The sequence below is a fragment of the Stegostoma tigrinum genome, chromosome 14, assembly GCF_030684315.1.
Source record: "Stegostoma tigrinum isolate sSteTig4 chromosome 14, sSteTig4.hap1, whole genome shotgun sequence".
Lineage (NCBI taxonomy): Eukaryota > Metazoa > Chordata > Chondrichthyes > Orectolobiformes > Stegostomatidae > Stegostoma > Stegostoma tigrinum.
The window spans coordinates 11,405,859-11,432,359 of record NC_081367.1 but is presented as its reverse complement, the minus strand read 5'-3'; the positions used below and the strand labels follow the sequence as shown (position 1 = coordinate 11,432,359).

Genomic DNA, 26,501 nt, shown 5'->3' with positions numbered 1-26,501 from the left:
TGAAAAGTATTTTATCACAATGCTGAATCAGTCCTAGTTATAGTGGGACAGGCTTTGAGGCCTCCGGAAGAGAGTTACTCACTACAGAATTCCTTTCCATGCTCTGACATGCTCCTCTGTACCTTGATTGCTGGTCCATTCAGTTTCTGGTCAATGGTAATCCCAAGATGTTGAAAGTGGGGGATTCTGCGGTGTTGCTGCCATAGAATGTCAAAGAGCGACGTCAGGATTCTCTGTTGTGGTAGAAGGCCGTTGTCTGATACAAAAGTGTTTGCAATCAAAAAGTAATTTTGAAACTATTTTGTATTACATTGATTTCACTTTATTGATATACGCATGATGATTATTTATTGGGACTAGCTTTGGCAGAGATCTACATGTCCTCATGGTTGGTGTAAATTAATGTTTATGGGGAAACGAAGGACATTTCATTTACTGTGGGAGAAACGATTTTGAATTTTTATGTTCACTCTTTATTGTGTTAATGTTCAGTGTCATGCCATCTTTATGCACATGGCTGAGCTTGAAGGCTCCGCTCACTCTCCCTTCTCTCCATTATAAAGAAAATAGTCTAGACCACTCTTAATGCATGTAATTGAAAGCCTTGTAAGGATCCCATAAGGTAACATGTAGATTTGGACAGTTTTAGCACTGCCATTAAGGCCCCTTGTTTACTTACCTTGATTGTCAGCTCTCTCCACACCTTCCCCCACCATACCCAGGGCACCAGACCATACCCACTTTACTCATCCTGCCCCCGTTCCAGACCCTCCACACACCCCAACATCAGTGGCTCATCCTTGCCAGGCCAAACCCTTCATTCAAAATCCCATTCTCCTGCCCCCCTCCCTTGTGTGTTAGTGCTCACTAAGACAAATCTTGGCACTTCATATCTGCTTCTTTCATCATTGAATCAGAGAGATGTACAACACAGAAACAGACCCTTCAGTCCAACACATCTGCACTAGACATCCTAAACTGATCTCATTCCATTTGCCAGCATTTGACCCCTATCCATCTAAACTCTTCCTATTCATGTACCCATCCAGATGGCAGCTCATTCCGTACTCACACCCTCTGCATGAAAACGTTATGCCTCACAGCCCTATTACCTGAAGGCATTGCGCTTCCCGGACTGCATTTCCAGTTCATCGATCTGTGACCTCTGGCTACTTACCTTTCAGCCATTGGGAAAAATTATTTAGTTTATCAACATCTTTCAAGATTTTTAACCGTCTCCATCAAATTTCTCTTCACTCTGGGGAGAAGAAGCTAAGATTCCCCATGTCTCTTGACATTTTTGAAGATTTTGCAATCTGGTTTCTCTCAGGTAAATCTCTTTTGCACCTTCACAAAACTGTTGACAGTTTTCCCAAAGTGTGGCCCAAAACTGGCCAAAATGCTCCCTCTTAGGTCATAATTAGTGCTTTCTGAAGATTGGGCATGTTTTCCTTGCTTTTATGATGTTGTTAATGTTGTAGTTAAGAGAGCCAAGGATACCATAGGCTGTTTCACAACGTTCTCATCGTAGCCAACCAGCTTCAAACATTTTGGGCGGCTTTGAGTCTGACCCACTGTCCCAGTCAGTCCCAGGGTGTGAAAGGACAGTGTCTGACCCACTGTCCCAGCCAGTCCCAGAGTGTGAAAGGACAGTGACTGACCCACTGTCCCAGCCAGTCCCAGAGTGTGAAAGGACAGTGTCTGACCCACTGTCCCAGCCAGTCCCAGAGTGTGAAAGAACAGTGTTTGACCCACTGTCCCAGCCAGTCCCAGAATGTGAAAGGACAGTGTCCGACCCACTGTCCCAGCCAGTCCCAGAGTGTGAAAGGACAGTGTCTGACGCACTGTCCCAGCCAGTCCCAGAGTGTGAAAGGACAGTGTCTGACCCACTGTCCCAGTCTGTCCCAGAGTGTGAAAGGACAGTGTCTGACCCACTGTCCCAGCCAGTCCCAGTGTGTGAAAGGACAGTGTCTGACCCACTGACTCACTGTCCCAGAGTGTGAAAGGACAGTGTCCGACCCAATGTCCCAGCCAGTCCCAGAGTGTGAAAGGACAGTGTCTGACCCACTGAATGAATGCTGAGTCCTGGATCTCAGCAAGTCCATTATTTGAATAATTTGCTGTTCCAGAATTTTGCAGCAGTCAATCAAGATTATTTTACTTCTCTTTAATCTAGGTTGCACACTTGCTGACCATCTTCACTGGAGGAAAGATGAGCAAGAATTCGAAAAAGAACATTGTCTACAAAAAAGTGTCGCGCGACAAGTCGGTTTGTACTTTCTCAATTCCTATTTCTCATCCCTTTCAAAGAATACACAGAGAGAACAAGTTCTTTCAGTACCCATAAACAATATAATTTGCTATGTCATTGGACCCAGCTCTGTGCAACCATTGCACCTGACCTATTTCTGATAGTTTACCACATCAAAGACCCGATGTTGACAAAAACCTTTCCCTGTTAAATAACATTCAAAAGTATTTGTATACTAAAATGTATATCGGTTCAGATCATTCCCCATAGACTACATCAGTTTGCACTAAATGCAATCCCACGTCTGCAAATGTGTGCACGAAGAGATTCCCCAGCATAATGACCAATTATTCACAGTGACTCACATTGAAGGTAGACAGAATGTTTCCTCAGTGAGTGAGGGTTTGCGACTCTCCTAATATTGGCTCATATTAAAGTAATCATACATTATTCATTTTGCATTGTGTTTTAATTGTTTTGGCCAGTTTATTACCCTGGATCACTGACCTCATTGCTGAAAACACTATCATGGGGCATAACCTGCCCAACATCTGCAGTCACTGTTTGAAGATTTATATTGCAGGAACCGAGGTCTTTTTCTTGTTATGTCATTACAGACAGTGTACAATTTAAACCTGTTCTGACTTTCTCAAATCCTGACTGCGGTACACTCCAGGGCACAGAGAGTAGTTTACCTCAGGTATAGCCCAGCTTTATAGTTTGCTTCCATGGCATGTCGGAGCTGTTGCCTGGGCCAGCATTTCTTGCCTGACCCTCGTTGCCCGTGAGAAGGTAGTGGTGAGCTGCCTTCTTAAACCACTGCAGTCAGTGGCTAGATCTGCAATGCTGTTAGGCAGAGAATTCCAGGATTTTGACCCAGTGACAATGAAGGAGCGGCGATATATTTCCAAGCCAGGATGGTGAGTGGTTTGGTGGGGAACATGCAGGTGGTGACATTCCCATGTATCTGCTGCTCTTGTCCTTCTAGATGAAAATTGTCATAGGTTTGGAAGGTGGTTTCTAAGGAGGTTTAGAAAAATTTCGCTGTGCATTTTGTAATGGTACACGCTGCTGCTACCGAGAATCAGTGGCAGAGGGCCTGGATGATTGTGGATGTGATGCCAGTCTGGCGGGCTGCTTTATCCTGGATAGTGTCAGGCTTCTTGCTTATTGTTGGGGCTGCAGTCATCCAGGCAAGTGGTTTGGGGTACGGTTAGAGTTAATCCAAATCCATCCATCACACTCCTGACTTGTGCCTTGGACAGGCTCTGGGGCGTCAGGAGGTGAGTTATTCATTGCAGTTCCAAGCTTCTGACCTTCTCTGGTAGCTTCATTATTTATAAAGCTAGTCCAGCTCAGTTTCTAATTGTGGCAACTCCCAGCTTCTAATGGTGGAGGAATTCAGTGATGGTAACGCCTTTAAATTTCACGGGGCAATGGTTAGATTCTCTCTTGGTGGTGACGGTCATGGCCTGGTATTTGTGTGGTGTGAATGTAACTTGCCACCTGTCAGCCCACGCCTCGGTATTGTCCAGCTCTTGCTGCATTTACATATAAACTGTTCCAGTCTCTGAAGAGTCATGAATGGTGCTGAAAACGGCAATGTTCAGCAAACATACCCACTTCTGACCTTATGATAGAGAGAAGGTCACTGATGAAGCAGCTGAAGATGGTTTGGCCTAAGATCATGATTTCAGTCCATGTACTCCAGAATTATTCTGATACATTTGTGTCATACTGAATCCAAAGTGAACAAGACTTTCCTGAGGTGCCACACTCATAATTGAATATTGTTGTCTGGATTCTGTCTGCACAAGATTCTGTACAGGTGAAGGGTAACTTCCTCTCCTTTCAGATCCCAGCTTACTCTATGTGCTGTTTTTAAGCTTCTCAAACTATGCATTCATAGAATCATAGAGTCATACCTCATGGAAACAGACCTCTCAGTCCATGCCAACCATAATCCCAAACTAAACCTGTCTCACCTGCCTGAACTTGGTCCAAAGCCCTCCAAACCTTTCCTATTCATGAACTGATTTATATGTCATTTAAATGTTGTACATAGAACATAGAACAATACAGCGCAGAACAGGCCCTTTGGCCCTCAATGTTGCGCCTACCTGTGAACTAATCTAAGCCCCTCCCCCTACACTATCCCATCATTTGCATCCACCTCCTCTGGCAATTCACTCCACACATGAACCACCCTCTGTGTAAAAATAAAATTGCCCCTCATATCTTAAAACATGTCCCCTTATCTTAAAATTCCCCACCATGCGGAAAAGACCCTCGCCATTCATCTTACCTATACATATATTTATTATTGTTTAAGATGATTTGCATACACAAACATCCTTTGCTCCTCCACAATTACATTCAGTCTTTCTCAGGAACAAAGTGAAAAGCTTCACAATTTTTTACATCGAAGTCCATCTGTCATTCTTTTTGCCATTCCCCCTCCTTAAATGCATCCAATTAATTTATCCTTCACACCGTCCCTTCCTGCTCCTCTAAATCTCAGTCATTTTAATCCTTACATTTCCCATGTCTCTATGCCCTGATAGACTCTACACTCTTCTTATTTTGTCATATTTTGTTGACATAGATTACTTTATTTGCAATTTTAATGTATGCAAATTTGAATTACCTAATATCAGGTTAATGGATGCATTAAGCAATGGATAGAACATAGCAAGAAGTTGTTGATAATTTGCTGATCATTTTTATCTTGAAATAATCTATTACATGCTCTAATTTTTTTTTCATAGATTGCTGCATATCTGAGCAAAAGAGATTTTGTGGATCATGGCAGCCATGTTGATCCTGTGGGTGAGTGTGAATCACTGACGGTTAACATATTCCCCATACAGTGAAGCACACACAATTTACTTTTATCTTCTGCCACAAATCCCCATTGTGATGTTAGTAAGAATTCCCTCTGTGGGAATTTTGTCTAAAACCCTGCTCACAGACTGCCCTCCACGATATTGAAAACAAACCGCAGGAGATGCCACAGAGCACATGAAAATTTGACTCTCCAGGTCATGTAGACTTGGTGTAGTCCCCTTCACTCTGGGCTCTCACTCTGAGGCAGTCCCCTTCAGTCTGGCTCTGGTAGCATCCATGGTGAGAGAGCAAGCAAATCTGGATGACTCATTATCAAAGCTAATGTGAAGTCAGCTCTGACGAAGAGTCATCTAGACCCAAAACGTTAGGTGGCACACTTCTCCACAGATGCTACCTGACCCGCTGTGACCACCAGCAATTTTCGTTTTCAGTACAGATTCCAGCACCTGCAGTAATTTGCTCCTTCTTCCACTCTGGGCTCTCATTCCAGTGCTCCATCCTAGTCTCTCTGTCTCTGGTGTAGAACACTTCACTCTGGGCTCTCACTCTGCACAGTCCCCTTCACCCTGAGGTCTGTCACTCTGACGTAGTCTCCCTGTTACTCTGGGGAATGTAGAATTGCCTGTGGAGTAATGATCAGCTTCATTCGTACTGCTGCAGGAGCCTGAAGACAGAAAGACTAAGGATTGAAATGGCAGGAGTCTTGAAGGTTAGGGTCAGGTCTGCAGACTGAACAGAGGAGTCCACAAAGTGGCCACTCAGTCACTGTTTTACATCTCTGTCCAGTTCACAAGTGCAACCAGGAACCTCTTGTTCCCCTGTCATTTTAATTGCCCACCACACTCCCACACTGACCTTTCTGTCCTCAGCCTCATTCACCATTGCAATGCAGCTTGATCAAGGATACCTTCCCATCAGGTATCTTACAGCCTTCTGGATTCAGCCTTGAGTCTAACAATTTCAGATTACAGCCACCACCACTATTAATTTTGTTTTTCAATTCCGTGTGTCTTACTTTTTGAAGGCATCTTTTGGTGATTATTCTGTTTTGCACATTTAAACCACCTCTAGTTTAATCCAGTCAGAGACAGCAAGAACTGCAGATGCTGGAATCAGCGATAACACAGCATGGAGCTGGAGGAACACAGCAGGCCAGGCAGCATCAAAGGAGCAGAAAAATTGACATTTCGAGTCAGGTTCCTTCTTCAAAAATCTTCAGCCTATTTTTGAAGAAGGGTCTCGACCAGAAATGTCAAATTTGCTGCTCCTCTGATGCTGCCTGGCCTGCTGTGTTCCTCCAGCTCCATGCTGTGTTATCTAGTTTAAGCCATTGTTTCTCTACTTAGCAAGTATCTTCCTCTTTTGCTTTGGCCACCATTCTTTTTTGTCGTTTTCTCTCTCCAGCTTTTCACTCTATCACAAAGCTGTCTTTTATTAGTCCTTGTCATTCCACTGCCAACTTTCTTTGCCTTCTCACTGGCTGGAATCCTCCTCAAGTCCTCAATATCTTTGCAGACCTGATCATAGATCATTGATCCAAAATGTTGACCCTGTTTCTGGCTTCTTGTTTGAGCTTTCGCTGGCTCTAGACGATATTGTTGGCTCAATGGGCTATCCTAGGGAAGAGCCTGTTGCTTTCCAGCTCAGATGAGCTGTCAAGGGTACAAGAGCCTTCGAAAGTATCAGAATAGACGTTGCCAGTCATGTAAAGATACTGAGGGATGCAAGATTGTTTTCAGCAGAAAAAGTCATGGGGAGACTTGATTGAGAGGTTCACAATTATGAATGATTTTGAATGACTAAATAAGAAGATATTGTTTTCAATGGCAGGAAGGTGGGTAACCAGAGATTTAAGACTCTGTAATTGGTAAAAGATTGTTATTGAGGAGATATTCTTTTACAAAGTGAGCTATTATAATGAAGAATGAGTGCCTGGAAGGATTGTAAAAGCATGTCCAATGATCACTTTCAAAAGGAAATTGGATATATACTTGAAAAGGTAACATTTGCAAAGTTGTTGGGTAAGAATAGAGTAGTGGAGCAAATTGAATAGCTTTCTCCGAGAATCAGCACAACGCATGATGAGATGAACAGCCTCCCTCAGCACTTTCAGATTCTGTGCCAGACCAACCCATTTCTTTGCCATTTCACTGAAAGCACAGCTCCTAATGGGGGTGTGGGTTCGATTTGCATTGGCTGTCCTCCAGTAACTGACGCAATATGCCAGCACCAACATATAAGCATTCTGATAGAAATTGATAAGATTGTGAATGGTGTGGATAGAGTAGAAAATATGAGGTTTTTTTTACCCCAGGCCGGAGGGGTCAATTACTAGGGGACACAGGTTCAGGGTGGGGAAAGTGGTGGAGTTTAAAAGAGATGTGCAAGGCAAGTTTTTCATGCAAAGGGTGGTGAGTGCCTGGAACACGTTGCCAGAGGAGTTGGTGGAAGCAGACACAGTAGCAGCGTTGAAGAGCACCCGAATGAATAGATGAATAGGAAGGGAATAGAGGGACATGGGCCCTGTAAGTGAGAACAGTTTTAGTATGCATCAGTGCAGGCTAGTGGGAGGGGAAGGTTGAAGGGCCTGTTCCCGTGCTATACTCTTACGTGTTCTTTGAATGAACATCAGGCAGCAGTTTCATGGTCAGTAGCACTACAACTAAACTTAATGTTGCCCTCCTGCAAATTCCCCACAAGCTACTTCCTAAGAGACATTTACAGAGCTGTGCTTGGGCCTTGGGCTGATTCATTTTCCCTCAAAGGCATTTGTGACTAGTGCTGATGTACAAATTGGAGAGGTGTTGATATTCACAGTATGCACCTTAACCCGGGTTGAGAGGGGCTGGTTGAGTGGGCATGAGGAAAGTTATCGATTGCATTTGGGGGAAGAGGACATGGTGTGAAACCAACATAACCATGATCTTGTTTTTGTCTCTAGATGGCGTGTTATTGGTGGACACTGGTTACATAAAAGATCAGAAAGGTAAGCTCTCTGCCATCAGCCCCTCAAAGAGCCATCCATTCCCAATCACACAATCACACATAATGGGCACTGACAATCTGTTCTTAGAAATATCTTCTCTAAATAAAATTTAGTTCACCAGCACTCAGAGCACCTCTGAAAGTGGAATGGAATAGATTTGAGTTAGTGTTCACTGTTAAGAGAGAGACAGGAGAGAATGAGATCCTAAATCTCCTGGTCCTGATGATTGAGCAATTAAGCCTGTGTGGAGTTTGTACATTCTCCCCGTGTTGGGTGCTCCGGTTTCCTCCCACATCCCAAAGATGTGCAGGTTAGGTGAATCAGCCATGTTAAATTGCCCTGTAGTGTCCAATGTGGTGTAGATTAGGTTGGTTAAGGCACAGAGTGGGGAGAATAAGATGCTATTCAGAGGGCCAGTGCAGACTCGATGGGCCAAATAGACTCTATCTGCACAGGGGACTCTACAATTCCAATTTACTTTCCCTTCACTCTGGTTTTAATGGAGATGTTGATTGGCTCAGAATGGCTGACGGTTTTTCTCAAGTTGTAGACAAGGTTGGCATCTTATTACCCATTGCCAGTTGCCCTGAAAGTGTGGTGCCAGGTGCTGGGACAGCTTAAGAGGGTGCTCGAGTATTGGAAGTGTCAACTTTTGGTTGTGAAGAAGGCTTCTTGTTGAGAAATATTTACCCCTCAACCAAGCATCATTAAAGCAGAATATCAGGTCTCTAAGGTTTTGGAGAAGATTTGTAGCTCGGGTTGTGGGTGTCGAGGTTGGGTGGCTCGCTGAGCTGGTTTGTTGTTCCGCAGATGTTTCATTACCGTGCTGGGTAACATCATCAGTGCAGCCTCCAATGAAGTGTCAGTGTGTTTTCCCGCCTGGCTTTTAAACTCTGGAATCCATTGAGCTGGATTGCCTCACTTCCAATTTTCCCTCGTAGTGGAGTGTATCTGGGGCGACGTTCTAGGTGTTTATTATCAGCTTTCTTCGTGGAGTGCCAGGCTTCGAGGAATTCCCGTGCCTGACTCTGCTTAGCTTGTCCCAGGATTTTGGTGTTGTCCCAGTCAAAGTAGTGGTTCTCCCTATCCATGTGGATTGAGGTGAGTGAGTATTGGCCGTGTCTTTTTGTAGCCAGTTGGTGTTCACGTACTCTTGTTGTTAGTTTCCTTCCTATTTGTCCAATATATGTTTCTCACAGTGTCTGCAGGGGATCTTATAGGTGACATTGGTCCTGCCTGTAGTGGGGACTGGGTCTTTGGTTCGGCTGAGCAGTTGTCATAGAGTTGATGTGGGCTTGTGTGATTATCAGGGTCATTCTCACACTTCTGTTGGTGGGACTTTGCTGTGCACACATTGTCTTCTTGTGTTCCCTACATTATAGCTGTGACTATGCATCATTGATAGTTAAATGCTTTGGGGCACCTGAATTTGTAAACAGTGCTATAGAAGTGCTAGTATTTCTTTCTTCTTAAACGGTTAGTGGTGTTATACTAATGCAACTGAGTTCTGGACCAGATGAGAATGCCGCTAAAAACGAGCCATTTTAACGTGGAATGGAGTCACGTATGCCGCAGAAGGATGAGGCTTTTTCTGGACAGTTATGGACTCAATTTATTGTTTTAATTTCCTCATTTGGCTTTCAAACTAAATTCAATGTGGTCAAGTGTTGTTGCCAGCTGGAAGAACCCAAGCCTGCCCATCGAGGGTCAGATATTTCAACCTTACCAGGCAATTTTATTAGTCTACTTTTTTCTTTAATTGTTCCACATTCCTGAGATAGGATTAGCTGCATTTCAGAGTTCACAGGCAGGCTGTAATGAATGGTATGTCTACAAACATGGCCCCAACATTCAGACATAATCCACATGTGATTGTAAATCATCGTACTCTTAGGATGCCATCATTTCAGACAGAAGTATTGAAGAGAAGGGTGGGGAGTCAAAGATTTTTTTCTGTCGGCTGCCATTTAAGAGATTGCTGAAGAAAGTGAAGTGTTGCAGGCAGAGACTAGATCCACTTTACTTCCTCCGGATCCCAGTTGATCTGCTGCGTATCTCTGAATTATTGCTTCTGACTGCTTCTCATCTTTGTAAGCTTGTTCTTTTCCTCTATCACCAGTGTATTGTAGACTGAGCTGCACTTTCCACTATGGACCTGAGGACATCGAGATGATTGGGCAGGCGTTCAAAAGAGATCTGTACGTGTCCACAATCCAGGTGTACCCTCCGACAGGTGGTCAAGTGAAACCCATCACCAAGACACAGGAGCGCCTGATGAGGAAGATTGGAGACAAAGCCTTGCCCTTCTGTTTTGAGGTACACTCCGCAGTCTAGAAATGATTCCAGCTGAGAATTTTTCCAGCTCGGAGGTGTACAAGCTGTTGGATGGGGGGGCTCAACTTGATTTTGGCATTCCTACCAAAACGAGTAGTGAGCATTTACAACTGGCTGGATCTTCAGAGTCCAGTACATGCCTGCATCCAGTATTGTTGCTATTCACTGAGTTCAAGCTAGACTCAAAGGCCCAGACCATAGAAATTCCCGTGCAGTTGAAAACATGTATTGGGTACAATAGAAACCAAATCTCTTTGAAGCAGATTCAGTGATGGTGGAGCTGCAGGCATTTGCTGTGAGGGTTAAAGGCGTTTGAGCAATACGTCGCCATCTGGAAAAGGATCAGAAACAGCTGATGAAGGAGAACAGGAACTTAATGAGGTTACTTCTTCAGGAAGATGGTCCATCTGTCACCATTAACGTTTTTATCTTTTTCCTTGACAGTTTCCAAACCATCTTCCCTGTTCTGTGTGTCTTCAGCCTGGTGCCAATGACCCAGAAAAGGTAAGATTTCTATGTTCTTCTTATGAAGTGAAGGAAAATAATGCACACTGTAGTGGAGGCATAGTCTACGCATAGTGTAAAGGAACGTCTTATTGATGCCCTAATAACCCATCAATAAAAACACAGTTGGATTCCAGTTCTGGCTCTGATCTGAATTCTCATTTAAGATCTAAGTTTGGTCTAAATGGTATGTTAGCCTTCATAGCGAGAGGATTTGAACACGGTGGTCTTGCTGCAATTGTACAGGGCCTTGGTGAGACCACATCTGGAGAGTTGCGTGCTGTATTGATCTCCTTATCTGAAGAAGGATGTTCTGGTTATGGATGGAATGCCACAAAGATTTATTAGACCGCTTCCTGGGATGGCAGGATCGACATGTGAATACGGAACGTATACCCATTAGAAGAATGGGGGGGGGGGGGCAATCTCCTGGAAAAGCATAAGATTCTAATAGATTAGGCAAAGTAAATTCAGGAAAGATATTCCTGGTGACTGGGGAGTCCTAGACCAGGGGCCACAGTCAAAAGATAAATGGTAGGTCATTTAGGCCCAGGCAATGTCTTCATTGATAGAGTGGGGTTCCAATGGAAATCTCTGTCACAAGGAGGCCAAAACATTGAATGTTTTCAAGAAGGGGATAGATATAGTTCTTAGGGTGAAAGGTGTCAAAGGTAAGGAGACAAAGTGAAAACAGGATACTGTCTTATTTAATTAGCTATGGACATAATGATGAGCAGGCCAGGCTCAAAGGGCCAAATGACCTGCTACTGCTCTTATTTTCTATGTTTCCAGCTAAACAGGCAGATCTGGGACATTAACATGCCCCAGACACACCTTCGAGGTGACGAGTGATTTACCTGTGATTTACTACTATATTCACTGCTCACAATGTGATCTGCTCTGCACTGGGGAGAAAAAATGCAGACTGCACCACCACTGTGTGAAATACCTGCATTCTGTCTGCACAAGTAACCCTAACTTCCTGCTGCCTGCCGCTTCAACACACCATGTTCTTTGGCCAACATCTCTGCCTCGGGCTGCAACAGTGCTCTAGCAAATCTCAGCGCAAGCTGGAAGAACAGCACCTCATTTTCCACATGCGGACCCTGCAGCCTTCAGGATCCAATATTGAGTTCAAACCTTCTTCCATGTCTTTATGCCAACCCCCCTATACCAGGCCCTGATATCATCTGCCACCTTTCATCACACCAATCCATTTTCATCAACTAATCATCCCTACTACCAGCTTTTCTTTCTCCCCAGCTTATCATTATCCATCCGTTTGTCTGCTTAAACTGCTGTGTTCTTTCTCTCTCTCTCTGCTCTACAGTTCCTCCTATTGCACCTCCTTCTCCATGCCCTCCACCTCCTCTCTTCAGCCTATGTAGCATCTTTTCCAAGCTACCATCTGTTCTGAAGAAGGGTCGTTGGACAGAAAATATTAACTCTGCTTTCTCTCCACTAATGCTGCCGAACCTGCTGAGTTTCTCCAGAAATTTCTGGTCCATCCCTAGTTGCCCAGAGGGCAGTTAAGAATCAACCATATTGCTGTGGGTCTGGAGTCACATGTAGGCCAGACCAGGTGAGGATGGCAGTTTCCTTCCCTCGAGGACGTTAGTGAACCAGGTGGGTTTTTTTCCAACAATCGATAATGGATTCATGGCAATCATTACACACTTAATTAGAACTTTTTTAATTGAACTAAAATTCCGCCATCTGCCATGGCAGGATTCAAACCCAGGTTCCGAGAACATTATCTGAGTCTCTGGATTAACAGCCCAGTGAATAATACCACTAAGCCATCACCTCCACTTTGTTCACTGATAGCATTGGAAATGGTGGAGGCTGAAGTGGACCATAAATGCCAGCGCGGGATGCTTGAATTGGGTGGCTGGTATGTGTTGTATATTCCACATAATTCAACATAACCTAAAAATGATTCCGATCTATTGAATCTGAACTCTGGAATTGTCCAGTGAGCAATAATAATTTTGTGCCCTAATCTACCCTTCCCGCTGGATTATTATTCTTCCTGATCTTTTCTCTGCAGTTCTGTTCCGTGGCTTTTGAGGTTCTGGCTTTCTGTGTGAGCAGTCTGGAGGAAAAGATTCACAAAAGGTAAGTGAGGTAAGGTGGAATATGTTGCATTCTGGAAGGCAGCCCTGCTGTCTTTTGTAACCACCTTTCCCACCCTGATCCTCGCTCCCAATGGTTGTGCCATAGACTTCCATCCAAAAATAACTCCACTCTTAGGCAATAAATGGGCAAAAACACTGCTGTAGTTTGCCACTATCTTCTACAATCAGCTGATCAAGATCCCCAGCCCTCGTCTCTCTCTCACTGTCTGCCAACAGCTCCACTGGAGGGATTTACAGGCTGGTAATCAACTTGCTTGGCCATGTTACGAATTTATCTCCAATGGCCATCAAATTCTGGCGTGGGATTTGAGCCGAGAGCTGCTGGTTGCAACGTGGGGATGTTACCAGTGTCATAAACCCTCCTTCCGCTATACCCTTCACATTCTGTGACAATAGTCAAATGTTGAACACCATTGCAGCACCTTAAGTTCAACACAATGACATATCGCTGCTTGACTTAAGCAACACTTAAAGTTCTAATTGGCTGCTCCAAGATCTCCAAATATTTGAGTATTTGCAGCTGATGGAGCCTTTAATGAATCCTAGGAATAAACTGCAGCCAGTTCTGCTATAATGCAATAGTTGTGTTTCTGTGCAACATTGTGTTATAGAAAATTGTGCTATAGAAATAATGGGGGACAATGGGAAAAGTCGGGTTAGCAGCAGACCACCAAAATATATCACTCAAAATTGCACAATAATCACTCAAAAGCCTAACACAAAGGATACCACAGTTTGAACAAATGATTAATTCATAAATATTAACACCTTACCTTGAAAAATATATTGAGATGTGACTTGACGGGGGAGGAGTTTTTGAGGTTGCTCTGCTGTTAATGCAAGTGCTGAGGGTGGTCATCATCAATATCATCATCATCATTGTCACCTTCAGGAAAAGTTGTGGTTGCAGGGTTAGGGTGAAAATAGTTAATCCATAATTGGACGGCTGTGGTTCATTGTCTTCTGACTGTTTCTTGGGAGTTGGCTTAAAAAAGACATCCAGATTTTTCTGCTTTGCCCTGTTTTCTTCTTTCATGAATAAGCTGTTCATAGGATGCCAAATAAGATCTTATTCCACAAACTGCTCCCCTGTTGCGCTCTGCATTGTAATCGTTGTCCTCTAAGAGCTGCAACTGCTTCTCAGTTTCCCGCAGGATAGAAGGCAAAACAGAAGTGGAAAGCTCTCGTGGCGCTGCAATCTGAACTTCATCTTCTTCATCTGCAGCTTCCATTATCCCCCAACGACAAGTTTTTGTAGATTAGCTGTAGAGAGGTCTTCACGGTGTGATTCAAGCAGCTCTTCAACATCTTCATCTTCCACTTCTTCAAATCCAACTTGCTTTGCAAGATCAACGTAATGTAATGTGATTCTTGGGAGCTCCACTGACAGATCAGAGCCTTTAAAATCTGGAAGAAAAATCTGGGAGGAAGCTTCAGTCAAACTGCATGCAAGCTGTCCTTACTGGCCACCCAGGCCTCTATGATAATGTCATTTGTATTCTTGATGTGAAAGCTTTTCCAAAATTGAAGAACATTATCCTATTTCCCTCAGTAGCTACAATCAGCCTTTTCAATGTGTGCCTTAAATAATAAGCTTTAAGAGCTGCTATTGCACCCTGGTCCATGGGTTGAAGGAGAGAGATTGTGCTTGGGGATAGAAATAACACTTTGATGTTTTCAGAAAGCTCAGCAACGGTGCATTATCCAGGATGAGAAGGATCTTGAAATCTAAATTCTTTTTCCTGCAATTTTTTCTAAAAACATCTCCCAAAACATCAACAATAAGGTCAGAAAAAGATTGCCCCCTCAACCAACCTCTTTTACTTGACCTAAAGTAGATGCCTAGAGTAGACTTAAGGTAATCTTTCAAGACTCACAGGTTGGCCCAGTGATACACCACCACAGGCTTAAGCCTTAAGTCTCCACTGGCACTGGCACCCAGCAGCACAGTCATATGGCATCTTAAAGCCTGGAGCATGTGCTTCTTTCTTAGAAGTGTAGTTTCTTGATGGCATTCGCTTCCAGTATAAACTTGTCTCGTCCAAATTGAAAGTTTGATCTAAGTTGTAGCCTTCTTTGTCAATTTTTTTTTTCACTGTGGGAGGAATTGTCATCGTATGCTCATCGCCCGCACTGGCAGCTTCGCCATGTAACTTTACATTATGAAAAGCACAGTGGTTCCTGAAACCAGCAAACCTACTGCTGCTCGCCCCAGAGGTAGGCACATCTGCAGGGTGTTTAGATCTTCAGAAATTGATGTGGCTTCCTCTTTTAAGGTGAGAAAGATGATCCCAGATCGCCTCTTCATTTTATCTTTTATCCATACACTTAGAAGCTGCTCCATCTCCTCAGGCTCCTTTTGCTGTGACCTCACAGATTTGCTAGCACTCAGACTTGTTCCAGCAATACAGCTTGCTTTAATCTTTTCTGCATTATTTCTGATGGTGCGTAAGATACACTCTTTTATTCCTGTCATGCAAACTATATCACATGTTCTCTCACTGCGCTCAAAATGCTTTAGAACATCTAGCTTCTCCTCCAGTGTTATAGCCTTTCTTTTACATTCACCACCCACAACTTTATCACCAGGTCACTTTCTGCTAACCTTCTTGTCACTTTGTCCTTGAAATTTTGTGGGTAGTGCGGCAGAATTTGCAAATAAAACAAAACTCATGGAGTGCTGTACCTCTCACAGAAAGCACTTCATGAAAAAGTCTGCGAAACGATCACAAAATACCAGCGCCGAGACCCTTTTCGCACTAACATTGTGCGTATTCAGAACAAAGCCTGTGAAACGATCGTGTGATGTTGATGTATTCTCTTCCATGCACCAGTGGGATTGCGTGATAGCCGCACAAGTTGGTGTTTTCGAAATAGTGTTCCCCTATTCGTCAGTCACATTATAGCCAATTTGCATTGCCGGAACATGCCTTATAGCAGAACCTGACTGTTGTTGCTAACACCATTACTGAGTAAAGCTGACCTCTTGAAATTGATCTGGAAATTTGAAGATTGTTTGACAGCACAAGGCTGAGGCAAGAGGCCAGGCACTAACCTTTCACCACAGAGACTATGGTGGAATCAGGTAAAGACTAAAGGTTTGATATTGCCTGTGTTAGGAGAGTAATGTTAGCCCCATTCATGAGAAACTATAACAACTACTCTTCGTTCAGCACCAACGGACATTCTTTTGGCAACTTAACGAAGATATAAAGGGTGGCGTGAGGAAAGAAAAATAAATGCTACATTGGACTCTTCAGTATGTAGCTGAGGAACACTGGCAGTGTCAAAAGAATTTTGGTTTGTGTTTATCTCACATTATACTTGCCTTGGGTGTGTTTGATGGGACAATGTAGAGAGAGCTTTACTTTTGTGTACAGGCTTACTCGTTGCCATTTGCTGGGGTTCCATCCGGTGCCAAGTCCCCACGTTACGGGACTTTCTGTCTAAACCTCTGCACCTCTTTCACTCTCTTTGCTCCTTTAAGATGTTCCCTCAGACCCACTACTTTGGCCATCTCCCCATATAACTCCTGTGTCAATTTCTTTTCGATAACATTCCTGTGAAGCACCTTAAGAATACTCTATAAATCCAGGTTGTTGTTGTACAGAATGCTTGAGTATTTAGTCTGTCCTTGTGGTGTGGAAAACATAGGCCGTCAAAGATCAACCCACAAGGGACACTAACAAAATGGAACATAGAACATAGAACATAGAACATAGAAAAGTACAGCACAGCACAGGCCCTTTGGCCCACGATGTTGTGCCGTGGAATAATCCAATCCAAAAACAAAATAACCTAACCTACATTCCCCTCAATTCACCGCTGTCCATGTGCATGTCCAGCAGTCACTTAAATGTCACGAATGACTCCACTTCCACGACTACCACTGGCAAAGTATTCCATGCGCTCACAACTCTCGGGTTGAAGAACCTCCCTCTGACGTCTCCTCTTTACCTTCCTCCTAACATCTTAAAACTATGACCCCTCATGGCAGTCAATCCTGCCCTGGGGAAAAGTCTCTGCCTATCGACTCTACCCATGCCTCTCATTACCTTGTACATCTCGATCAGGTCACCTCTCTTCCTCCTTCTCTCCAGAGAGAAAAGTCCAAGCTCAGTCAACCTCTCCTCGTAAGACAAGCCCTCCAGTCCAGGCAGCATCCTGGTAAACCTCCTTTGCACCCTCTTCAAAGCCTCCACATCTTTCTTATAATAGGGCGACCAGAACTGGACACAATATTCCAAGTGTGGTCTCACCAGGGTTTTGTAGAGCTGCAGCATAGCCTCGCGGCTCTTAAACTCGCTCCCCCTGTTAATGAAAGCCAAAACACCATATGCTTTCTTAACAACCTTATCCACCTGGGTGGCAACTTTGAGGGAGCTATGCAATTGAACACCAAGATCCCGCTGTTCCTCCACACTGCAGAGAATCCTGCCTTTAATCCTACATTCAGCATTTAAATTCAACCTTCCAAAATGCATCACTTCGCATTTATCCAGGATGAACTCCATCTGCCCTTTCTCACCCCAGCTCTGCATACTGTCAATGTCTCGCTGAAGCCTGCAATAGGCCTCGATACTATCAACGGCACCTCCAACCTTTGTGTCATCAGCAAACGTACTAACCCACCCCTCAACCTCCACATCCAAGTCATTTATAAAGGTCCCACCTCCCTGAGTAACAACGACCTTTTAGCTTTTTTAACAACCCAACAGTTTCTGTATATATTTAATTTAACACTGGTCATGTTTTGTTGTTGCTCTTTGAGTCTGTTTCTTTTCCTTATTTTGACAGGAGCTCTGCGCGCCTGGCTATCCGTAAAATACAATATGCTCCAGAACGGTCAGGGCCACAGCCCAGTGCTCATATCAGCAAGCATTTCCTGATGTCAGACCAGCCACTCCACTTGACGGCGACTCTCGATAAAGAGGTGAGGGGACACCGGACAGGAGTTACTAACTGAACAATGGTGAAGAACTTGAATTTTTCCATCAAAGGGAAGATAAGGGGACAGGAATAGATCATTCACCCTCTCGAGTCTGCTCTGTTATTCTATTTGATCGTGGTTGATTTGTAACTCAACCTCATTGATCGGCATTTGCTTTGTATCCCTCAATGACAATTCCTTAAAATAAAATCCATCTCAGCCTTAAAAACTTCAATATTTCTCACTCCAGCAAGCTCCAGTTCCTACTACCCTTTGTGTACAAATGGCGTATCTTGATTTTACTTGAATGTAACTCAGCACTAGTTTGAAAATTAGGTCCATTTTTCATTATTTATCTACCAGACAACTCTATATCTCATACCTCCTACCTACTAACCTCATGCCACCTCCCTGACCTGTCCGTCTTCCCTGGACTGACCTATCCCCTCCCTACCTCCCCACCTATACTCTCCTGTCCACCTATCTTCTTTTCTCTCCATCTTTGGTCCGCCTCCCCCTCTCTCCCTATTTATTCCAGAACCCTCACCCCATCCCCCTCTCTGATGAAGGGTCTAGGCCCGAAACGTCAGCTTTTGTGCTCCTGAGATGCTGCTGGGCCTGCTGTGTTCATCCAGCCTCACATTTTATTATCTCATTGTCTTTGGCAGGAAGAATAGAAAGGCAGGATATTGTTTCAATGGAGAGTAATTGTAGAGCTCTGACGTAAAGAGGTTCCAGCACATGAATCACATAATTTGCAGTTACAGCCACTGATTCGGAAGTCAAATGGAATATTGCCATTTATTGAAAAGGGATTTGAATCTTCGAGTACCACAGCTATACAGGTACTTGGCGAGACCATCTGGAGCATTCTATCCAGTTTTGGTCCCCTTATTTAAACAAGGATACAAGTGCCTTGGCAGCAATTCAGATAAGGTTCACTCGATTGATTCCTGGAATGGCAGAGCTATCTTATGAGGAAAGGTTGGTCTGGCATTCATTGGAGTTTAGAAGAATGAAATGTGATCTTACCAAAACATTTAAGGTCCCAAGGAGATTTGACAGGATGGATACTGAAAAAACAGTTTTCACTTGTGAGGAAGATCGGTGCGAGGAGAATGCAGTTTAAAACCTTTTAAGATGGAAATGCAGGATCTCTTTCTCTCTCAGAGTTTTGTTAGTTTGTTGAATTCTCTTCCACAGAGAGCAGTCGAGATTACATCGTTGAATATTTTAAAGCTGAGATGGATAGGTGCTGGATTGAGAGGAAACATGGCTGATCTTATCAAGTAGCAGAGGAGGCTCAAGGGACCGAATGGCCTTCTCCTGTTCCAAATTTGTACGTGCAGACGTCGTCAAGCCATCCATGTTTTTACAATCTGTCTTCATAACTTAAACTTTTAAACTTTAGTATCATTCTGGTGAATTTGTGTTGAGCACTCCTCCAAATACACTTCCCCTAAAGTACCATGCCCAGAATTGAATACAATGTTCTAGACAGGATCTCATCATACCTTTATACATCTTGAGGAGTAGCTTCCTCCTATTCATTAATCAGCTTCCTTCACATTCCATCAAGTTTTTTGATTGTTTTCAAGTCTGTGGATTAGCTTTCGATACCTTGTTTGGATTCCCAAATCTCTTCGCTCCACTAAAGGTTACTCACTGTTTGGAAAATAATCTGATTTCTTGAATCTGAAGTGGATGATCTCATGTTTGTCTCTCATTGCATTCTGTTTGTTCTGATTTCTCCCCACTCTGTGTGTCTCTGCATTGCATTGCTTCAATCTTATCATTTTTACTGTCGCTCTTACCTTCACAGCAAGTCAAAATACAAAGTGATTGTTTTGATCAGGTGTAGAGTTTAATATGTTTAACTTTCTCTATGTTATAATGGAAAATAATAGCTATGTTTCACCCATGATTTAAAGTAACATCGTTTTGAGTTATATTTCCGCATTTGTCCGTGAGGCCATGTGAAATCATACTGTCTGAAAGACCTGGCCAGCTTTACAGCATTATAGCTGACTGTTACTACTCCGCCCTTGTCAGTGTATACTCCTCCCTGACAGCTAAAAGAGTCAGAGAATCCCCAAATCAATGATCGCCAGGTATTTATTGAATGCTAAGATGGACTCAGAACTTGCAGCCTTTAGGAATGTTATGCTAAATCTCAGCTGACTAGGATGTTCACCTCCTTTCACCCCAGCGCTTGTACTTAATTTTAGAAGTCTTGTACACCGCACATTCCTTTTAACATCTCAAAATTTAAGTGTTAACTCTTTTTGATTGTTAGACTGTAGAAAAATGCAAGAGGTGGCATGCTCTCTGATGGATGAGATAGTGAGGAACACCTGATTGGAGTGGATTAGACACATAATCACGCTCCCTCGACATTCCCCCCAAATTAGCTCACCTTTAACCTGAAGAATGCCGTCTTTATTCCTTCAGAGTGATAGTTTGCAACAGTCATTTTGCATGCTCTTTGAGTGAGACAATATTTTGAAGTCCTGTCATGGCTGATATCTCACTTACGATGAATGTATTGTAAAATTATTGCTGTTTTCTTCTGGGTTCCTCAGACAGCTGGCTGCTACATGCAAGGGCCTTTGCATTACAATTTAAGTATCAAGTTTGCGCCAAGCCGAGGTTTTGTCTTGGTGGTGTATTTGCAACAAGTATGACAGATAGGGCTGACCTTTGTTTTAAGCAGGAGAAAACCCATTGCATCCATTTGTCTGTCATTTGAAGGCTGTTTCTCCTCACCTCTATTTACATGTTCATACCTAGGCCCCATTGATATAAGAGCAGTCCTCTAACCTATCCTATCCTCTTATTCTGTATACTGCATTAATTCGCTCCACTCCTCATCTCCTTAAGAAAGCTGCCCTGACAAACTGGGAAAGACAACCACTTCAATGACCGTGTATGGCCTCAATAGTTTGATTTCCAAATCCAATCCTAGCTGATTTATAAGAGATCTGTGATGTGCAGCAAATGTTCATTGATCTCAGCCAGAGCAATGATTGGGTTGCAACAACTGACGTGTTGTAGAGGGAAAAAATCGACTTGATTACCAATCACTATCCAATGATTCTTGCTAGCAGTGATTATAAACCTCAAGCAAGGGCAGAATGGGACTTGGCTGTGATGCTGCAACAGTTGAATAGCCGAAGGATACTTGCTAAGCCTTAGATATGAAAGACTTGCATGCGGCCTTAGAAAAGAGCAGGCAGTATCTGAATGGCTAGGTTTTTGGAAAGAGTTGGTGCTCTCGTGAGAGGCAGAACATTGAAACCAAGGGAATAGTTTGAGCTAAGATAATAAAATGTGAGGCTGGATGCACAAGCAGGCCCAGCAGCCTCTCAGGAGCACAAAAGCTGACGTTTCGGGCCTAGACCCTTCTCTCTGATGAAGGGTCTAGGCCCGAAACATCAGCTTTTGTGCTCCTGAGACGCTGCTGGGCCTGCTGTGTTCATCCAGCCTCATATTTTATTATCTTGGATTCTCCAGCATCTGCAGTTCCCATTATCACGAATAGTTTGAGCTAATTATTCTATTCCTTCCTCAGGTTTACTACCATGGAGATCCTATCAGTGTCAGTATTGAAGTGACCAATAATTCTAACAAGGATGTGAAGAATGTCAAACTATCAGGTATGGTGGGGCTGGTAGGTTTATGGACTAACAATCTGGAGGCCCTGAGTTCAAATTCCACCAGAACAAGTTTGTAAAATTGAGCTTGATAACGCCGGTCGCCAGAAAAGTGACTGTGGAAGCCTCTAAATTTCTGTCTCCCTGGGGAGCAGAATTGGCCTTTCATTTATTTTTGTCTGGTCCAGCCCACATGAAATTTCAGATCCTCTATATAGTGTTGATACTTAACACTTTACTATGGCTTGTCAATTGAGCCTCTCAGTAATAGGAATAATGCCAGGTTCAAAAAGAAATGATGACCACCGTCCTAAAGCAGCAGTTAGCTGAGTATTGACCCTGCCCCAAAAACACATTTCTAAAAACTGCTGTATTACCCCATTGCATCCACTCTTATTTTACTAATCCCTCGCACTGACTTCAAAATGATCGCATAAAGGTAGATGTTTAAGAGATAGTAAGAACTGCAGATGCTGGAGTCAGAGGTAACACAGTGTGGAGCTGGAGGAACATTTCCTGCTCCTCTGATACTGCCTATGTTCCTCTGGCTCTACACTGTGTTATCTCATGTTCAATTTTGAAATATGGTTTCGCAAGAAATCAGATTACATGCAGAAGCTAAGCAACATTTAACCTCAAATTTAATGATAATGATGCGTCTGAAGCATCAATGTTAAGTGTTGAGCCTCGGTGTAATATTATGGGCCAGACCGGACCCCCTCACAATATATTAAAAAGGTAGCCTAGGCTCTAACTTGTTCTTACTTTCAAGGTAAATATGAGGTGCTATGTTCCAGATGCAGTTTGATTGGTCAAACTATGTAATATTAGGCAAAACACAATTTATTCAAAAACTGCAAAAGAAATGGGAACTTGGAAGTAACAACTCAATTGGAAAACCTAACAGAATAATAGATCATTTTACAATTAATCAGTGACTGTTTCAATGCAGTTAAAAAAAACTTAGAAAAAAGCAAACTGTAGTGGGGAAACTAGCAGACTGGGAAATCTTTAAAGGCCAACAGAAAGCCACAAAAAAGTTATAAAGAAAAGTAAGATAGATTATGAGAGTAAACTAGCTCAGAATATAAAAACAGGCGGCATAGGTTTCCATAAATATGTAAATCATAAAAGAGTAGTGAAGGTAAACATTGATCCTTTAGAGGATGAGAAGGCCAATTTAATAACTGGGAATGAGGAAATAGCCGAGACATTAAACAGTTATTTCATGTTGGACTTCACAGTGGAAGACACAAATAACATGCTAAACACTAATGGCAAGATGGTTATAGCAGGTGAGGACCTAGAAACTACATTATCACTAAGGAGGCAGTGCTGGGCAAGCTAATGGGGCTAAAGGTAGACAAGTTTTCTGGCCCTGATGAAATACGTCCCAGGGTACTAAAAGAGGTGATGGGGGAATAGCAAATGCACTAGTAATTATTTACCAAACTTCACTGGACTCTGGGGTGGTTCCCACAGATTGGAAAACAGCCAATGTGATGCCACTGTTCAAAAAAGGAACTAGACAAAAAGCAGGTAACTATAGGCCAGTTAGCTTAACCGGTAGTGGGGAAAATGCTTGAATCTATCATTAAGGAAGAAATAACAAAACACCTGGATATAAATTGTCCCATTGGGAACACCCAACATGGGTTCATGAAGGGTAGGACATGTTTAACTAATTTGGTGGAATTCTTTGAGGACATTACTTGCATGGTGGACAATGGTGAACCTGTGGATGTTGTGTATCTGGATTTCCAGAAGGCATTTGGCAAGGTGCCACACCAAAGGCTGCTACACAAGATAAAGTTGCATGGTATTACAGGTAATGTATTGGCATGGATAGAGGATTTGTTGACCAGTAGAAAGCAAAGAATAGGAGTAAATAGGTGTTTTTCTGGTTGGCGGTCAGTGCCTAGTGGTGTGCCTCACGGATCAGTGTTGGGACCTCAATTGCTTACAATTTACACAAATGATTTGGAGCTGGAGACAAAGCATGGTGTGTCAAAATTTGCAGATGACACTAAGGTGAGTGGTAGAGCAAAGTGTGCAGCAGACACTGACGGTCTGCAGAGGGATATAGACAGTCTCAGTGAGTGGGCAAAGGTCTGGCAGATGGAGCACAATGTTGATAAGTGTGAGGTCATCCATTTTGGTAGGAATAACAGCAAAATGGACTATGTTTTAAATGGTAAAAAATTGCACCCCGCTGCTGTGCAGAGGGACTTGGGTGTCCTTGTGCATGAATCACTAAAAGTAGGATTACAGGTGCAGATGGTGATTACAAAAGCAAATAGAATTTTGTCTGCTATTCCTCAAGGGATGGAGTTTAAAAGCAGGGAGGCTATGCTGCAGCTGTATAGGGTCCTGGTGAGGCCACACCTGGAGTACTGTGTGCAGTTTTGGTCTCCTTACTTGAGAACAGATATACTAGCACTGGAGGGAGTACAGAGAAGATTCACTCATTTGATTCCAGAGGGTTGGATTATGAGGAGATACTGAGTAGACTGGGATTATACTCATTGGAATTCAGAAGAATGAAGGTAGATCTTATAGAAACATTGAAGATTATGGAGGGAATAGATAAAGTGGAGCAGGGAGGTTGTATCCGCTAGCAGGTAAAACTAGGACGAGAGGGCATCGCCTCAAAATAAAGGGAAGCAGATGTAGGACTGAGGTCAGGAGGAAAGTCTTCACCCAAAGGGTTGTGAATCTGCGGAATTCCCTGCCCAGTGAAGCGGTTGAAGCTACCTTGCTAAATTCTTTTAAGGCAAGGCTAGATAAATTTTTGAACAGTAAAGGAATAAAGGGTTACGGTGAGTGGGCGGGTAAGTGGAGCTGAGTCTCAAAAAGATCAGCCATGATCTTATTGAATGGCAGGGCGGGCTTGAGGAGCTGGATGGCCTACTCCTGCTTCTAGTTCTTATGTTCTTATAACATCCCAAAACATACATTTGGCAAACGGCAAATTTAGAAAGCATATTGTCTCACATGCAAACTCCAGCAGCCCAAAAGGAAAAGTATCCAGAGAAGACTCAGAGAGAGTGTAGCGGTTGGGAAAAATTCACTGCCTTTTAACCCTCTTGAGACCCCAGGAACAACAGCTGCTGAAAAAACTGAAAATCCTGACTATGTGAGAGCTTGATCCCACCCCTTCAGGCTGCTTCTGATTGTTCCAACTTCAAAACAAAACCAAGTCCCCACAAGCTGTTTACTGTAGTGGCTCTGGTAGACTGCTCCTCACCTCTATCTTAAACCTTTTCTTCAACAAAAAAAAACAAAATAACCTATTAAAACCATTGCATCATCACAATAAACAGTGCTGCATTAGCGATCTTTGAGTTACCAACTTAAGTTTGTGAATCCCTGAGTGAACAGCACTTACAAATGAGCCTTTGATCAAAGAGTGTCACCCTATTCAGTAAACACTATCAGGTGACTGTTAAATAAAAACAAAGTATTGCAGATACTGGAAATCAGAATTAATAAAAAACCGAATGTGCTGGAGAAAATCTGCAGGAAGATCATCTCCTGTGGAGGTAGAGACCGAGTTACTATTTCAAGTTTGTTGTGATTCTTTTCTCTTAAAATGTGGGACAGTTCATCACTGTGTGTTAAAATTCTACCTTCTCAAGTGGATTAATTTAAAATGACCCCTAATTTAAAAAAGTTACCCCTGTTCCATGGGCAATCTTCAATCAACATCACTTATAAAGGTTTTCTGGTCATTGTTATACATGCTTTTGGTGGGTGCAAATTGCTGCCCTGTTTCCTATATCTACAATGACTACACTTCCAAAAGTACATCATTGACTGAAGAATCCTTTGGAATGTCCCGAGGTTGGAAAAGGTGCCGTTGATATGTGAATTGTTCTTTCTTCCTCTCATTTTTTTGTGTCTTTTCCCAAAACATGACATAATTCTTGTAGAAAGCTGCTCACAGTTGGCACGGGGAGGTCTAACAAAATTTCTTTATAAGGTTAAAATAGCATTTCCCAGATTTTTCTAATTAACTTGTCAAGAAAATAAGAGTCGCAGTGTTATTTTTTAATGGGTTTATTAATCTGCATCACTTCTTTTAATGATTTGTGTATCTATATTCCAGATCCCTCTACACCTCAAGCCCATTTAGATTCTTAAAATCTGAGCAGTATATTTTCTCCTCATACTTCCTAATGAAAGGTACTACCCTGCATTTACCTGAAGTTACTTTTTCAATTGTGTACCCATTCTGCAGATTAATTTATATCTCTTCTGTTGCCACTGTACCCCTAGTTTTGGGTACTTTGCTAATTTTGAAGTTTCCCAAAGGGCCCAATTTTAGCTGACTCCAATGCCATTTGTCTTGGATTAAGAATGATTTTTCCAACAGCAAGTACTGTGTGTTTAGTTGGCCTGAAATTCTTTCCTTTGTTCTCAGTTGAACAAGTGACTAATGTCGTGTTGTACTCGAATGATACTTACACTGAGGAAGTTGCTGCGGAGGAAGCAAAGTGAGTACCGCAATTTGTTGCCATTAGACAAGCTTTCCTGAAGGACCAAGGATGATAAGAAACATGCATAAGGACCTCAAGTCTGTTGGACAGTCCAGCCTCTGCAGGAAGTTACAGTCTGTAGAGTGGGTGGTGTCTAATATGATGACTGGAGCCCTCTATGGAGCATGAAACCTCTTGGTTCTCCATGAATGTCTGGGTGATGAGAATGGAATAAGGGCTCTGCAGTTCAACTATATTTCTTTGAATTGACTGGGCCAGTGCAGGATGGCTGAAGCAGCACATAATGGCTACAGTAATAGACCAAACCAAAATTTCACTTAAACTGTTGCCAGCTCTGCTTGAGACAGTATAAAGCAAAG

At 43.0% G+C, this 26,501-nt stretch overlaps 1 protein-coding gene across 1 annotated transcript in view; it reads left to right on the top strand.

The window, feature by feature from the left end:
• Positions 1-26,501, top strand: part of LOC125457560 (S-arrestin-like) — a 36,911-nt gene that overhangs the window by 2,494 nt on the left and 7,916 nt on the right. Inside the window, exons 2-10 of the mRNA XM_059650815.1 lie at positions 2,177-2,269; positions 5,020-5,080; positions 8,040-8,084; positions 10,204-10,400; positions 10,863-10,922; positions 12,973-13,040; positions 17,858-17,993; positions 21,562-21,646; positions 26,067-26,139. Coding sequence (XP_059506798.1) covers positions 2,213-2,269; positions 5,020-5,080; positions 8,040-8,084; positions 10,204-10,400; positions 10,863-10,922; positions 12,973-13,040; positions 17,858-17,993; positions 21,562-21,646; positions 26,067-26,139 — 782 coding nt within the window. The 5' untranslated portion in view covers positions 2,177-2,212. The remainder of the gene's footprint in view (positions 1-2,176; positions 2,270-5,019; positions 5,081-8,039; positions 8,085-10,203; positions 10,401-10,862; positions 10,923-12,972; positions 13,041-17,857; positions 17,994-21,561; positions 21,647-26,066; positions 26,140-26,501) is intronic.